This window comes from Equus quagga, chromosome 17, assembly GCF_021613505.1.
Source record: "Equus quagga isolate Etosha38 chromosome 17, UCLA_HA_Equagga_1.0, whole genome shotgun sequence".
In the NCBI taxonomy this organism is placed as follows: Eukaryota; Metazoa; Chordata; class Mammalia; order Perissodactyla; family Equidae; genus Equus; species Equus quagga.
The window spans coordinates 39811229-39828375 of NC_060283.1; the positions used below are offsets into that span (position 1 = coordinate 39811229).

Sequence of the window (17147 nt, forward strand, 5' to 3'; positions counted from 1 at the left end):
TGGAAAAAGTAAAAAAGCCACGGGAAGCTTCATAAACAAAACCCTTCAGAAAGGAGATCGTGTCTTTTCTCCTTCCTTTGCTTAATCACAGGATTTGGGTCACTTCCTTTCTGCAGACAGCAAGTTTTCTGCAGACACTCTAGGACACTACTAGAACGTCAGATTAAATACCAAGCCAACAACGACTGAAGGCATATGGCTGGGAAAACCTGGTTGGAGAAGAGCAAATAATGTATAGGTCAAGACCTACTTTCCTGTACCAGGTAAGACAGGAAACAGCATGACACTGCAGCAGAGCGCTCCCACACCTACTACGTTTTAAAATCTCTTTAACACATCTGGGAGGAGTGCATTATTCAGCCCATTTTACAGTTGAGAAAATAGGCTGGGGATTTGTGAAAAGTCACACAAAACAGACAGAGATAGACGGTGAAATAAAGAAAACAAGTATGCCCCAAAATATACCAACTTTCCATACTTTATAGATACAAAGTTGTGAGGAAACCGCCACATTCTTTGAAAACTGTTCACTGCCATTCAAATGTATTTTAAAATTTATCTTCTAAGAAATATCAGTGGCTTACTAAGAAATCTCTAGTTCTCAAAACTGCTAATGGGGTTAATTTGTAATTTTAAGTAATTAGATGTAATGTCATTTCTGAACAGCTCTGGGATTCTGTATGTAAAATATACAGTTAAATAAAAAACATATCAGGAAGAAAGAAACATTTTCCTGGTTGGAATAAAACCAAGCTGTCTGGGGTGGCCAGGGGTGGGGTGGGGCAGACTTCTGCCACTGCACAGCTATGAACACCAGGCAATCACCCTGGGGGAGGGAGACAGTGGTGAGAGAAGTCAAACGTGCCAAGAAGAACGTGTCTGAAAAGGAACTGGGCAGAGGAGGAGGGGCTCCAAGACAGCTCAGAGAGGCAGATGACCACATGTCTGTGACAGGAAGGTGCTAGTGACTGCAGGGGGCAGAGGCAGTGGGGTGGCAGCTGGCTGAGGAGCGAGCAGGGGTCTCCTCCGCTAGGCTCACTCCTTGTACCAGGGCCACTGTGACTAAGTGAGTGAGCCACAGGCCACTTCTTAAAGAACAACAGGGAAGACCACGGTAGGATTAAAGAGTAAATAACAAGATGGAAGCACCGTCAGCAACACACTTCATTTAGACCTAGCTGTGTCCTCTCCTATTGCGTGGAGAGGCTGTGAGGCTGCACTGGGCCCACCAGAGACCTCTGCCAAGGGCGCTGAGGAGGGAGCATGGGCAGCCAGGGACCACGTGTTTGCCAGCCTGTTTTAGTTTATAAGGCAGTTTGTGTGCTAAAATTTCCTGGAAGATTTATTTGTACAGAAAACAATCCTAACTGAGTAAACTGTACTCTCTTCTAGTATCTCAGGTCACCTGCCATCAGCCTGGCTGACCCCCAGCCTGTAATGGGCCCCTTCCCATCTTGACCTGAAGACAGCTGTCTAAACTTCTAAGCCTAAGAGGAAGGAAACCAGGAAACTTCCTCAAGTGTTTGCCTTGCAAATCTAGGAAATGGCAGGATGGTGAGAAGAACCTGAAGGCCCAGAAGTCATTAGGAGACAAAAATTCCATTCCTACGACAGAGGATGAGGGTGCCAAGCCTGAGCAGTCCTTGGAGTGTTCCCTTTAATGGCAGACAGTTGCGTGGGGATGGGGAGGGCAGGAGGAATCTTTAAAGGTGGCATACTGGGAGGCCCACAGGCTGTGGGAAGGAAGTTGGAGGTGAGGGAGAGGGAGGAAGGGTTAGGAGAGCCATGGTGAAAGCCTTCCAAGGACTGGGTTCACACAGACCCAGGAAGCACAGAAGCATAGATTCTAAAGAAGTAAGGTTAATTCAGCCCCAGCCTTTCAACAAGACCAACCTTAAGCAATCTCTCAAAAACAGAGGTCCATCCTTCTTTTAAAGACACCTAGCACAATGACCTGTTATATTGTTTACTAACCTCAGGGCCCAAGTTCCTAGATTTAAATCAAATTCACTATTAGGAACATCAAAATACAGGAGAAAAGCTGATTAAAAATGACTTTTAGCTCTCCATGACAGTCATTAATGATAAATGTCTCTTTCAGTTTCGTTTTTTATTTCTTGACAATATTTTACTTTGAATTCTTATTTTAATACCAAGGATACACAGCAAAATTTGTGCTCACGATTTAGTCTGCTGTTACCTTGAAGCGACCTTAGGTAAGCCTCTAATTGCTTGGTCCCTTCATTAGCAAACGGGGACACAAGGGATGGAGAAGACAGCAGAGTTCTGCCAAAGGCTTCTCTGGTCCTAGGCTGTCTTTACAGGCCTGAAATAGAACAATTCTGCCCCAGCTCTGCTAAGGACTAAAGTTAGATATTCTAGGAACTTTTCTATTATTCTCAGAATCAGTCTTTGAAGCTATTGTCTCTCACTGGGAGCTGCTTGGGCAAGATTCCCACTGCACTGTCCAAGGATGAAACACGAAACACAACGCTGCATTTCTTTATCATTAACTGAAGCCCCAAGTTACACGATACTATGCATGAGTCTCAGACACCTATGTTGACCCCAGAAGAGCACATCATTTTATTTTTCAAGTTCCAGAGATTTCTATGGGTGGCAGCAGCAGGGTGGTCATGGAAAAGCAGTTGGGGTAAAAGTCCGAGGAGGGGTCGGGAAGCAGCAGCACACCTTTCCCGGCGTGGGCTGTGTTAGTCCCTCCTCGACAGCCAGGATACGGCCCAGGAGTGCTGAGAAGGCTGCTGCAGACAAAAATGCCTTACCAAGGGGAGCATCATTCTAATTAACCAGATTAAATGAAGAACGAGCTGTGAAAACAGATATGCAATTCACTTTATGAAATCATTTTTGAGCATTTTGGGGGTACATGGCACTGTGCTGTGGTGGTGGGGAGAGATTAAAATAATTAAGAATGGGCTCTGCTTACAAGGATATTAAAACTAGTAGGACAACAGATCTGTGCACAAATGGCTCTAACGTGCAGTTGACAGATGCTACAGGGGAGGAAAGACGGGAAATGGATTCTGACAGGGATGTTGGGGGTTCTCCCGTCTGAGCATCTTCTCAGGTGGTCCTCGGCCTCCTATTGGGAGCTAATCCCTCCTCTGAGGTTTGGGTCCTGAGCCTCCCACTTCCTTCATGACCTAGCTCCAAAAACCTGTTCCTTCTTTCCTCATCTTACACATCTCCTTTTCCATTCGCCTTCCCACACAGCCTACAAACATACTTCAACATCTCTCATCTTTATATTAAAAAAACGTTTTTTATTTTTTGTTTTTTCATGTTAAAAAAACAGGGAGAAAAGTCTCAAAATAATTCTTACTTTCCTTTTACTACAATGGTAATATGCATTCATCACAGAAAATTTAAAATACAGGTGGGAAAAGGAGAAGAAGAAACATCTCCTATAAATCCACCATCAGGAGATAACTACTGCTTCTATTTCGCTGCATATTTAATTCCTGTATCTTCAATACTTTGTATAGTGTTTGAACAGATCAAATACATAGTGAATATTTACTAAGTGAGTAAATGAAGGACTAACAACAGTTTCATGGAAGAAGTGACATTTCAGCTGGATCTCGAAGGCTAAGTAGGATTCATACTGGTAGAGATGAGGGGAAGGAGATTCTAGGAAGAGGGAAAAGCATATGCAAAGACTCAGAAGTGTGGCAATTCCATACTAGGCCCAACAAACCCTTCAGAGGCTGAGGAGACTGGAGGATGGGTTGTGGATGGTCATGTAGTTGGGGAGGAGTTGCTGAAGGTCTTCGCATGTCATGCTCTGGAGATTGGACTTTTGTGGATAATCATAGCTCACTGTCATGCTGTAAGAGGATGTTGAGCAACAGTGCAATAGAACCAGATTCAGCTTCTAGAAAGTCATCTAACAGCAGTGGGGAAATAGAATGAAGAGTCCGTGAACAGTCTCCCCCAACCATCCTAAGGAAGGATGGCAAGGATTTGAGCGGGGGCTGTGACTGTGGTAACAGAAAAGAGGATTGATCAGAGACACTTTGCAAAGGTAGACTGTTAGCACTTTGAACTGCTCGGATGTAGCAGATGTGAAGCAGACTAGAGACTGAGTCTGAGTGGCTCAGAGGATGCTGATGCCTTTAAAAGAGCTAGAGAACAGAGGGCTCAAATTCAGGTTGGAACAGAAGCACGTTTTACTGCGTAGAGAGAGAGAAAAGGACGAGGAAGGGCAGAGAGGAATTTTGACTCTCTGAAGAGGGGACTTCAGCAGGTCAAGCTGGCTGGTCTCTCTGGTTTCCAAGGAGGAGAACTGAGTTTCACCTGGGGAACAGTGGATCTTGAAGGAAAGAGGAATGCAAGGCAAAGGTGAAGGCTGGAGCCAAGAATAAAGGTTTGAAACAGCTACATTAACAATAAATAAAAAGGATTTCTAAGTAGCACTGAAGGTCCAGCTGAAGAAAGACAGGCTGAACTGGTACATACCACAGTTCTACAATGTCCAATGTTCAAAATGGGGTGTGTTAGGCAGGGACTGGAAAGATTATCCTACAAGGTAAGCTACAAGGAACGGGCAGACACTTGACAGATGTCCTTAGACGGCGGATAGGGAAGTTTGACTTCAACTGAAGTCAGGTCATGGAATTCGGGCTGGGGAGCTGCTACGTAGTGGAAAGCTCAGTTACACAGTAAAAGCCAGCTTTTCCCATGTGAGCAAAGATGCTCTGGGAAATGAGAAGAGACTCTGTAGTCCATGTATTTCTAGCAGAGAAGATAGGGAAAAAAGAGCAGGAAAAAAGCCCCATTGTAAACACTTTTTTAGATTTCATTCTAATGAGAAACTGAAGAGTTTTAAAAAAGGAGAGATGGAGCTGTCCTGGTGGTGTAGTGGTTAAGTTTGCACACTCTGCTTAAGTGGCCCAGGGTTCACGGGTTTGGATCCTGGGCATGGACCTACACAGCGCTCATCAAGCCATGCTGTGTCCCATATACAAAACAGAGGAAGACTGGCACAGATGTTAGTTCAGGGACAATCTTCCTCAAGCAAAAAGAGGAAGATTGGCAACAGATATTGGCTCAGGGCCAATCTTCCTTACCAAAAATAAATAAATAAATAAATAAAGGAGGAAGATAAGACCTAACTTCTGATTTAGAAGGCTCACTCTGACTGCTGTGTAGAGAGAAGATGAAGAGGGGGTGGTACAGAAGCTAGCATAACCCTTAGGAGGCCACTGTAGTTCAGTGGGGGGCGGAGGGTAGTTTGGACCCAGTTGACAGTGCAGGCAGTGGTAAGAAAGGGGATAGATTCTGAAGGCAGTGAGAAGGCAAAGCTGAGGTGATTTACTGGTGGACTGGATGTGAGGGGTAAGAGAAAGACCAAAGTCAATAATGACCTCATGGTTTTGGCCTGCATAAATGGCTGAAATGAGACTGCCATTGACTGAGGTTGAAATGGGCAACTTCTGGAGCACTCTCTTGCATTCTAACTGAGTAAGACAGCACATGGTAGGGGTGTGTGGGAGATCTAAGCTGTGGACAGCTACTCTAACTATGAGACCCTTCCTTTATTATTCTGACCACTGACCCTGAGATTTTATAGTTCTAAGGCCTAAGGACTTAGTTATCAAGTCAGATTCATTGCTGTGACTTTCTTTAAAGTGTAAGACCAAATCAAGATGCCTCTGAAGTGGGGCACAGAGACGTGGTCTCTGTTTTGCAGGACCTTAGCACTAAGTGAGACAGAAATGACAGAGATGTTCAGGAGATAATGAGGTCACTGGACTGACACGGTCAAAGTAGATTTCACGGTACCAGAGTTGAATCTTATAAAGCATAAGATTTATTTAGGTTTGTTTTTCCTTATGACAATATATAATCACAAATTTCTAGATCAGAGAACAATATTCTCACAACCAATATGTGAGAAATACATCAAAAATGGATCCTTTAGAGTTTACTAATCTAAAAATCTGGTCACTGGTTTAATGAAAGCATATAAGACCAAGATTTTCTTGGATGTTTCAAAAAATCTAGTGAATGTTTAAAAAAAGTTAGAATAGCCTTTCTATAGCTGACCACACCTGCTCCAGAAAGTAAGACATTCCAGTAGACTAAGGAAAAGCACAAAGTTTTCTCCACTTCAAGTCCAGGTGGAACTGGTGGCTGTGTCATACAGCAGTAGGGGCATGATGCTGTTGGCCCTGCTCTGGCTCTTTCTAAGTCCAAGCCCTTATACAACAAGAGGCCACCAGTACATACAAACCCAGCCTCAGGCTTTGGCCACCCTCCTCCTCATTCATTCGGGTTCTTGATGCAGGCTCACCTCCCTCCTAACCGGCTTTCTCTGGTTCCCTGACTCTCCTATCTGCATGCCCCCTCACCCCCCGCCCCCAACACAGGCTTTCCCTGCCAGTTGCCTTGCACAAGCAGTATCCCTTGGACAGGAGTCTGGAATCTGACCTCTCATTTCATGCATCTTGACTGTGAGTAAGAGACACTCATCTGTCACTACATCCCAGGACTAACCAACCAGGTCTGCCTCTCATGTGATCTCTTGGTCTGAGTAGGGTGTTTGGATGACCACAGTACAAGGAGCGTGGTTAGTGGGTCTTGCTCCATGACTGTCCCTAGTCCAAATCCTTGCACTTCCTATTTGGCTTGGTTTAATGGAGGCCCAGCATCCCCTCCTGGATGCTGTGTCTACTTCACACCTGTTCTCCAGCCTCCTGGTGCCAGAAGGCTTGGTCACTAGACACTGCCTCCAACAGAAACCCTAAAGACCAATTGAGTTTTCAGAGTTTGCCACTTTCTAGTGCTTCTTTTATGACCCTCATATTTTAGAAGCTCATTAGGTCAGGCAGCTTTTTATTTCTTGGGTCTGACCCTGGCAGGCATAATTCAGATTCAAAGTTCTTTTCTGTTGACTCAAGTTAGTTTTCTTCTATGGGCTTTTATTCTCTATTTAGTTAAACTTTCACAAAAATAAGCATTTATAAAAATATAAAAGCAATACATGTTTTCAAAAAAACAGTAGAAAATACAAAAAAGTAGAAAAAATTACTCATAGTCTTACTACCCAAATACAACCACTGTTGGCATTCTATTTTACTTCCTTCTGGTCTTTTTCATTCTTTTTTTTCCCCGTGCATGTTCCTGCCCCCACCAAAATCTGATTGCTGGCATACTGTCTTCACAAATCCTTCTTCATATTTCAGATAGTGTTTGCTTGTTGACTCTTAAAAAGGAACTTACTATCAGATATTTAGGAGTTGTAAAAACCAAATGTAATGTGTGTAACTTGTTTTGGATTCCAGTTTGGACAAATCAATGGGAGACAATCTGGGAAATGTAATTATGTATTGGATTTTGGATGAAACCAAGGCATTAGTATCAATTGTTAGGTGTGCTAACGGCATTGTGATTATGTAAGAAAATGTACAATTTATTTAGAGTCATATATCAAAATAAGTATGAGTGAAATGACATGATGTCTGTGGTTTGTTTTAAAATATTTTGGCAAAGAAAAAAAAATGTTGACAATAGTTGAATCTGGGAGATAGGGATAGTGGGCTTATTGTGCTATGTTTTTAACTTTTACATATGTTTAAAATTTTTCAAAATAAAAATTAAAGTATCCATAGTTCAAACAGTCAAATGGTTTTAAAGGCTTACTATGAAAACAGCAGCCCTCCACCCCTCTCCCTCCTCTGCCCCTCCCCAAGGATAACCACTTTCACCTCTTTTAGCAGATTATTTCAGTACTTACTTTTATATTTCTATAAAACCAGCTTGATTGCTACTTCTTGATTTTTCAGTTTAAGCATTATACACAAACTTTTCACTACAGAAGAAGAGAATTTATTTTTCTTTCTACATACACTCACTTCCCCCAACCAAACCCACATAACCGCTCCAGGCCCTCTCCTCCCAATAAAGTTACATCATAACTATCAAACTTAACTATTATATTTATGAAAATACTAAGTGTTACTTTTCTTTCTTCCACAACTTTTTATTTTCACTGGAATTAATAACTGTCTTGTTTTAATTTGCTTGGCTTTTCTGTATATATTCTGTATACTAATCCATCCCAAATTTTCCATCAACTGTCTAAAACTGTGGTTCTCTGGTCTGTGGACTCCCAGGGCTCCATGAGACCCTTTCAGGGATCCATGGCGTCAGACTATTTCCATAATAATGCTAAGGCATTATCTGCCCTTTTCCAAGTGTTGACATTTGCACTCATAGTACAAAAGCAGTGGAGGAGAAAACAGCTGGTACCTTGGCATGAATCAGGCAATGGCAACAAATGGTACCCTGGTCAGGGTACTCTTCACCACCTCACACTTACGGGAACAAAAGCTAGTTCACTTCCGAATGTTCTTGATGAAGCAGTGAAAGTTATTAATTTTATTAAGTCTCAGTCTTTGAGTACTTGTCTTTCCCACTTATGCCGTATGCTGAAGTATGATGGTTGTCTTGAGGAAAAGCATTTATATAATTTTCAGTTGTGAGCTGAACTAATTGCTTTTTTCACAGAACACCATTTTTACTTGAAGGAACAACTGACACACAAACTATGGTTATTTGGCACTTCAAGGAAAACAGCTGACATTATGTATTGCCAATGATAAAATTTGAGCTTTCATAAAAATTAGAATTTTGGAAATTTTGTATCTAACACGATACACATATTTCCTAATACTTAAAGGCTTGTCTAAGATCGGTAGTGATATTAACAAATGTGATTTTTGATATCATATAATGAAAGGTGTCCACATTTAGAAGATCAGCATAATGAGCCAATATTTTCTAAAGGACCTAAATTTCTAAATGCATGATAAAAAATCAAGCATAGGTAAAGATCCATTCAAAGTGTAAGGCAGACGAACAGATTTTAATGTAACCTGGTAAAAAAGTTCAATCCATATTGTTTTAGTCTGCTCAGGCTGCCATAACAGAATACCACAGACTGGGGGCTTAAACAACAGATAGTTATTTATCCCAGTTTTGGAGGCTGGGAAGTCCAAGATCAAGGTACCAGCCAACTTGGTTCCTGGTGAGGGATCTCTTCCTGGCTTGCGGATGGTAGCCTTCTCACTGTGTCCTCACATGGCAGGGAGAGAGCATAAGCTCTCTGGTCTCTTCTCATAAGGATATTAATCCTATCAGATCAGGGCCCCACTCTTATGACCTCACAGAACCTCAATTATCTCCTGATAGGCCCTACCTCCAAAAATAGTCACCTTGGGGGTTAGGGCTTCAGCATATGAAATTCGGGGAGGGAACACAATCCAGTCGATAGCAGATATGGTTTCAGATTCTAGATTGCAACTAAGAAACTACTGTCAAATTCTGGTGTAGTACAAAGAGGAATACCCACAATTATCTGAAAAAGTTACTAAAATACTCCTTTTTTTTCCCAACTATCTATCTGCCTGAAGCTGGATTTTCTTCACATACTTCAATCAAAATAACTTATCCCAACCGACTGAATACAGAAGCACATATGAGAACCCAGTTTAACGTCTTCTCTAAGACACACGTGAAAAAGATTTACAAAAATGTAGAGCAAGCTTCTCTAAGTTTGTTCTAGAAAATAGCTGTTTTTCATAAAATGTCAACATATCATGAATTGGGTTTATTTTTATTATTTTAATTGACATAAGCAAATGTTTAAAATTTTCATTGGTTTCAATTTCTAATAGGGAAACAGTGTAATCTACATAAACAAAGGCTCCTTGAGGTTCCCAATAATTTTTAGTGTAACAGGTCCTGAGATGAAACAGTTTGATAACTGCTAGTCTAAAGAATCTCTCAAAAAATTCAGACACGTAGATATTTTCACTGTTTCATTTCTCCTCATGCCTTCTGACCTGCTCCAATCTGGATCAGCTGTCTTCTATATCTGTGTAGCTCTAGTCTCCTATGAACTTTCTTCACCATCATCCAGGTCAGGTGTCAGCAAATTATGGCCTGTAGGCCAAATCCAGCCTGTCTCCTGTTTTTAAGTAAAGTTTTACTGGAACACAGGCGTGCTCATTCATTTATGTTCTTTCATGCTACAATGGTAGAGTTGAGTAGCTGTGACAGAGATCCAATGGCCTATAAAGTCGAAAATATTTATTATCTGGTTCTTTAAAGGAAAAGTTTGCTGACTTGTGATCTACAGGATTCTTTCACTTCTTCCCTATGTTGGTGCATCTGCTTCCTGAATACTATATCTGATTTACTCTTTTCGGTAAAGCACATCTGGTAGCTTCCTGAGAAAGGGTGTATGAGAGGTCCATTTTTTTGAGACCTTGCATGTCTGAAAATGGCTTTTCCTACTCTCACATTTTACTGATAGCTTAGCTGGGTACAGAATTTTAGCATAGAAATCACAATCTTCCCAAAATTAGAAAGCTTTGCTTCATTGTCATCTAGCTTCTAGGGTTATGACAGAAAAGTCTTAAATTATTCTGAGTTCTGCCCAACTGTATGTGATTCTTTTGTTTTTCCTTCAGGAGCCTATACGATGTTTTCTTTGTCCTCAGTGTTGTGAAATTTTACGACGATGTGGTTTGGAGATGACAGGCCTCCACTACCATGCTGGGCAGCGGGCTCTTTCAATCTGGAAAGTCACATCCTTCATTAAGGGGCAGCTCCTTGAATTATCTTGTTGATCACTTCTTCCTCTGTTTTTTTTTTTTGTTCTCTATTTCTGGAATGATCATTGAACAGATGTTGGTTGGATATCTTGGACTGGTCCTCTAATTTTATCTTTTCTCTTTCTGGACTAATTCCTCAACATTCTCTTCCAACCAGAATCTTGAGTCTTCTTCATTACTTCTATCATGTTTTTAATTTCCAAGAGCTCTTTTTTCCCCTCTGAATGTTTCCTTTTAAAAATATCTAGATCTTGTGATATAGATACTTTCTTTTAAAAATAAATTCTCTGAGGATATAAATGATAGTTTCTTTCCCCTGTATAGTTGGCTCCGTCCTCGCTGCTTTTTTCTGTGTGTTTGTTTTGGTTTCCCTACTTCATGTTAGAGGCTTTCCTCCTGGGTGTCTCTTCATACACAAACATGAAATACTAAAAAGTTGATTTCAGTGAAACCCTTAAAAGCTCTGCTTGTGTGGGTGGAGCTACTGTCCGTGAGCTTTACTGTAGGGAGGCACAGCTGGGCTGCCGGGTGGGAGACCCTTGAGGTTACCATCTTTAAGTCTTCTTCCCTACTCAGATTCCTCAGAGAAAGATTTTTCCACCTCCTGACTCTAGGCTTGGCTACTAGAATCCTGAGGCTGGTGGGAAAAGCAAGCTGGGCCTCAACATTCAGTATGCCAGCACTCACTCAACCTCCCCTGAGGGACCACTACCATCAAGTATGCTTGGTGTCCCCTAGTTCAGACATCCTTTACTTCATCCTGTCCAGAGAATAAATTTTTGGTCTAAGTTATGGGAGGGGCAATCTTTTTAAATAAACTTTCAACCAAAATACAGTTAATCTCCTCTTCACACACCTCTTCCCCACCTTACAGTTAACTGGTGTTGTCAATTTCTGAATTTCTTTAGGGTTCTGCTGTGTAAACTCGGTTGTTCCTTGGCTTTCTCTATTCTTGGCTCAGGATTCAGCTTTCTCAGGACTGCTAAGTCAGTTACCACTCATCCATCTGCTCCTCAGCTTCCAAAATTTTGTTGCTGTTGTCTCCTATCCCATTCTCTTTGTCCTTGTGGGTTTATGTCTTTAAAAAAAATCTCTTTACTGTTGTTTTAGTGAGGTTTTGGGAGGGAATGAAAGTAAATGTGGGTATTTGATCCTCCATCTTTATTTGGAACCTCTTTATAATTAAATATCTTTTTTTTTAACTTCCATTTAATATTACAGCATAAACATTTCCCATGTTCTTACATGGTCATTGTCATAGCTTTAGTAATTGCATAATATTCCATTGAGTCAGTACCATAGCTTACTTAATCATTACCCTATTTTTGGATCTTTAGATTTGTTTCTGTTTTGGAGGGAGGGGACTAGTTTTTTCTAGAGTCATCTTTCATTTATCTGTCTCATTTATTCCCTATATTTAGGGAATGCCTGACATTCTTCTCCTCTCTGTTCTCAGTACATGATTTTACCACCTTGTGCTTTGATTATGGCATTACCTTGGACAAATTTAATTCATCTTCAAAGTGCCAGGTCGTCCTGCACAATGAGGCAGCACTAACTTTCTAGACTGTCACCTTTCTCATGACTCATGACACGTCAGAGGAACCATTAACTTGGGACTGGCACGTGAGGCTCGCCATCTCCCCCACTCAGCACCCTTCCCAGAGATCCTCCTGAGTTCACAGGGCCCGCTCTCCCGACTGCAGCACAGGCTGCTCCTCCTGCTGCTGCCCATCCACACTCGCCTTCACTTACCCCCACCTCCCGACCAAGCCTCCCCCACGTGACTCTGCTTACGCACCTTCTTCCTTCACCTGGTAATAGATAAAAATCAAGTAACTGCTTTCTAACCGCTTAGGGTCAGTCTTGCCTTCTAAATGGACTGACAGCTTTTCACAGGCAGGGGCTCTTCTATGGCAGCTGCCCCTACAGCGTCCTCATCCTACCACCATGGGACTCCAACTCAGCACCAGGCACATAGTAGGTGCTTAACAGGGACTCAATGAAAGGAATGGACACGGATGTAAGTTGTTACCTTGCCCTTTGGAGTTAGTGTCCAGATCACGGAGAAGGTCAGCTTGTCAGTCATAGGATTGAGGCTGCACAACTCCTCACACAGCAGCCTGGGAAGCATGGGGATGACCTGCAAACAGAGAACAGGCCCATGAGCATCCTTCTCCAATCTGTAGGAGTTTATCACAGGCTTAGAAGCAGCCCAGAGGGCAGAGTTCCGGTGAACAGCTTGAGCTTCAAGAGCAAGCTGAAGATGGATGCAGCTCTTTTTCTTGAAGACTCTGCAGAAAGACTACACTATCTGCTACTTTTCTATGGGCCTCTATAGTCAAATGTGAATGTGAACTGGAAACATTCCTTTCCCCTATCCTTTCCCTATTGTGTGTTCTTGGCACCCTTATCAAAAATCAGTTGACCATATATATGTGGGTTTATTTCTAAGCTGTCCATTCTGTTCCATTGGTCTATGTGTCTGTTTCTATGCTAGTATGTACTATTTTTGCCAGCCCTGGTGGTCTAGTGCTTAAGATTCAGTGCTCTCACTGCCACAGCCCAGGTCTGTTTCCTGGCCAAGGAACCACACATCTGTCTCTTGTCATACTGTGGTAGCTGCGTGTTGCTGTGATGCCAGAAGCTGTGCCACCAGTATTTCAAACACCAGCAGGGTCACCCATGGTGGACAGGTTTCAGCGGAGCTTCCAGACTAAGACAGACTAGGAAAGAGGACCTGGCCCCCCAGTTCTGAAAAAATTGGCCACGAAAATCCTACGAATAGCATCAGAGTGTTGTCTGATATAGTGATGGAAGGTGAGAAGATGGCACAAAAAGAGCAGGCAGTGTTCCACTCTGCTGTCCACAGGGTCACTAGGAGTCGGAATCGACTTGATGGCACTAACAAACCATACTGGTTTGATTATTACAGCTTTGTAATACAGTTTGAAATCAGAAGTGTGGCGCCTCCAGCTTTGTTCTTTCTCAAGATTGCTTTGGCTATTCAGGGTCTTCTGTGGTTCCATATGAATTTTAGGATAGTTTTTTCTATTTTTGTGAAAAATGCTACTGGAATTTTGATAGGGATTACACTGAATCTGTAGATCATTTTGGATAGTATGGACATTTTAATAATATTAATTCTTCCAATCCAAGAAGACAGGCTATCATTCCACTTATTTGCATCTTCATCAATTTCTTTCATCATTGTCTTACAGTTTTCCGTGTACAGGTCTTTAACCTCCTTGGTTAAATTTATTTCTGAGTATTTTATAGCTTTTCATGCTACTGTAAGTGGGACTGCTTTCTTAGTGTCTATATCACCTCACGTGTTAGGATGGATATTATCAAAAAAGACAAGAGATAACAAATGTTGGCAAGGATGCAGAGAAAAGGGAACCCTTGTACACTGTTGGGGGAATGTAAATTGGTACAGCCATGATGGAAAACGTGGAATTTCCTAAAAAAATTAAAAACAGAACTACCATATGATCCAGCAATCCCACTTCTGGGTATTTATCTGAAGGAAATGGAATCAGTACTTTGAAGAGATATCTGCACTCTCATGCTCATTGTAGCATTATTCATAATAGCCAAGACATGGAAACAACCTAAGAGTCCATCAATGGTTGAATGGATAAATAAAATGTGTGTATATATATATATATATATATACACACACATACACATAAATGGAATATTATTCATCCATAAAAAGAAATTCTGCCATTTGTGACAACATGGATGAACCTGGAGGGCATTATGCTAAGTGAAATAAGCCAGACAGAGAAACACAAATACTGTATGGTACCACTTATACATGGAATCTTAAAAGAAAAAAAAAGCTGATTTTACAGAAACAGAGTAGAATGGAGATAGCCAGGGGCTGCAGGGAGGGGGAAATGGGGACATGTAGGTCAAAGGGTACATAGTCAGTTATAAGATGAATAAGTTCTGAGGATCTAAGGTACAGCATAGTGACTATAGTTAATAACAGGGTATTATATACTTGAAATTTGATGAGAGCAAATCTTAAGCATTCTCACCACACACACAAAAAGAATTCACTATGTGAGGTGATGGACGTGTTAATTATCTTGATCTTGGCAATCATTTCACATTGTATATGTTCACCAAATCATCACATTGTACACTTTAAATATATTCAATTATATTTGTCAATGATTCCTCAATAAAGCTAGGGAAAATAAAAGAACCCAAAGGCTGAGTGTAAACTTGTGACAGAGTTTCATCAAAGTAAAATTGCTGAATCAATGCTTTAGTAATTGAAACTACCACAAATGACTAAATCACATGTTGGAACATTAACAGAATACTCCAATAAAATATCACTGAAAGGTTCATAAATCCAGGTTCCCCAGATGAACACTGTGGTCAACTAGTCATTCATTCTGCAATTTTTAAGCCTAAATTATTTCTTCCCTTTATTGATCTTTCTATCCCATAATAAACTGATTCAATGGCACACCTTCTTTAATTAAAAAAAGGTTCTCGGGGCCAGCCCCGTGGCCTAGTGGTTAAGTTCAGTGTGCTCCGCTTCACTGGCCTGGGTTCAGATCCTGGGTGTGGACCTACACCACTCAGCAGCCATGCTGTGGCAGTGACCCACATACAGAACAGATGAAGACTGGAACAGATGTTAGCTCAGAGCAAATCTTTCTCAGCAAAAAAAGAAGTTCTCTTCAACTTACTTTCAAATGATGATTTACAGCTATCTCAGAAAGTTATTTATTTTCTCTAAAATTCCAAAGATGAAATGAGTATCTCCACCTGGATTTCCCAAAGCTACTTCAAAGTCTCTCCCTCCCTCCTTTAAATCTACTCTTTCTCTCACATTTTTCTTGATTACCGGCAGTATCATTCACTCCACCACCCAGGTGAAAAACGCAGCACTAACAGCCACTTATTCAATACACTTACTGTGGACCTACTCCATCTGCAGTGTTAAGCATGGGTAACACTGTAACTCTGTGTTAAGTAGTTGAGAAGTAAAACACACGAGGGGCAACTATGTTCCAGTTGAGGGAAAGTTAACTAGTTAAGCTTCTCTATCAGCAGAAGCAAAACAAACCCCAGTGGTTTCCAATTCTGTGTGAACCATCAGCACAGTAAATAAGCTTTGGTATGGAAAAGTAAATTCTAGAACTCATGGCCCACACCAATAACAAATAAAGTAACTGAACGGCATTACCTGGCAGGGTTCTGAAGGATGCCTTGTCTTTTTAACACCAATATGAAACCTAATGACCACCTGAAAACTTCTGATAACAGCTTTTATGAGACAATCACTTCTGAAATTTCTTTCCTGCCATTGCTTTTGCACCATCTGTTCAGATGACACTGTATTTTCATTGTTAACTTATTTAACGAATATTAAAACGTGATCTAAATATTTAACATTTTCTTGCGTGTATCAAGTGTTTTACAAAACAAAACATTTTTACCGGCATAAACACATTGTACAAAATGGGGAAAATTTCAATACCATACTGTCTCATGATTGAATTGTAAAGACTTCATGTAATTTCAGCCTTTGGACTATGCTATGGACTGAACTGCGTCCCCCACCAATTCCCATGTTGAAGCCCTAACCCTCAATGTGATTGTATTTGGAAGTGGGGTCTTTAGGAGGTAATTAAGGTTAAATGAGGTCATAGAGTGGGGCTCTGATCTGATAGAAAGAGAGGTAACTCCCCCTCCCTCTCCTGCACACACACAGAAAAAAGGTCATGTGAGGACACAGCTGTCTACAAGCCAGGAAGAGAGCCCTCAGCTAGGAACCGAACTGGCCAGCACCTCCATCTGGGACTTCCAGCCTGCAGAACTGTGAGAAAATAAATGTCTGTTGTTTAAGACCCCGGTCTATAGTATATTGTATGACAGCCCAAGCTGAGTAAGACAGACTAAATGGAGTTTATTGGGAGTGCATTCTTGGATTCTTCTCTGGGCTGCATTATCAGATAATCATACCCACAGTACTTTGGTAGCAGGCTGCTCACCCTGCATGCTTGTAGTCAAGGGCTTAATATCTTTTCTACAGATAGCATTTCTTCTAAGTGTTCAAGGCATATCTTATTTTGAATCACAAAGCAGAGTATCTGAGAATGTAACATAATTCTTGACTTCACGTTTCCGTGTTTGTCAAAAGAAAGTCATTGTAACTAAATACAATGTGGTACCCTGGACTGGACCCTAGAACAGAAAGACAGGAGTGCAAAAACTGGCAAAATCCAAATAAAGTATGGATTTTAGTTAATAGTAATGTTCCACTGTCAGCTTCTTAGTCATGACAAATGTACCACAGTGATGTAAGATGTTAACAACGGGGGAATTGGTGTGGTATATGGGACCTCTCTGTACTGTCTTTGCAACTTTTCTGTAAATCTAAAATTATCCACAAATAAAAGAGCTTATTTATGCTAATGAAATACAACTTGATCTGTTTTTATATATTGGAATTTAAGGTTAAGATTTTATTTG

At 41.2% G+C, this 17147-nt stretch overlaps 1 protein-coding gene across 4 annotated transcripts in view; it reads right to left on the reverse strand.

The window, feature by feature from the left end:
• The window catches only part of DIS3L2 (DIS3 like 3'-5' exoribonuclease 2), a 359659-nt gene that overhangs the window by 98076 nt on the left and 244436 nt on the right, over positions 1-17147 (reverse strand). For all 4 annotated transcript variants that reach the window (XM_046644635.1, XM_046644634.1, XM_046644636.1 and 1 more), the window contains one exon: positions 12679-12786. In XM_046644635.1, coding sequence (XP_046500591.1) covers positions 12679-12786 — 108 coding nt within the window. The remainder of the gene's footprint in view (positions 1-12678; positions 12787-17147) is intronic.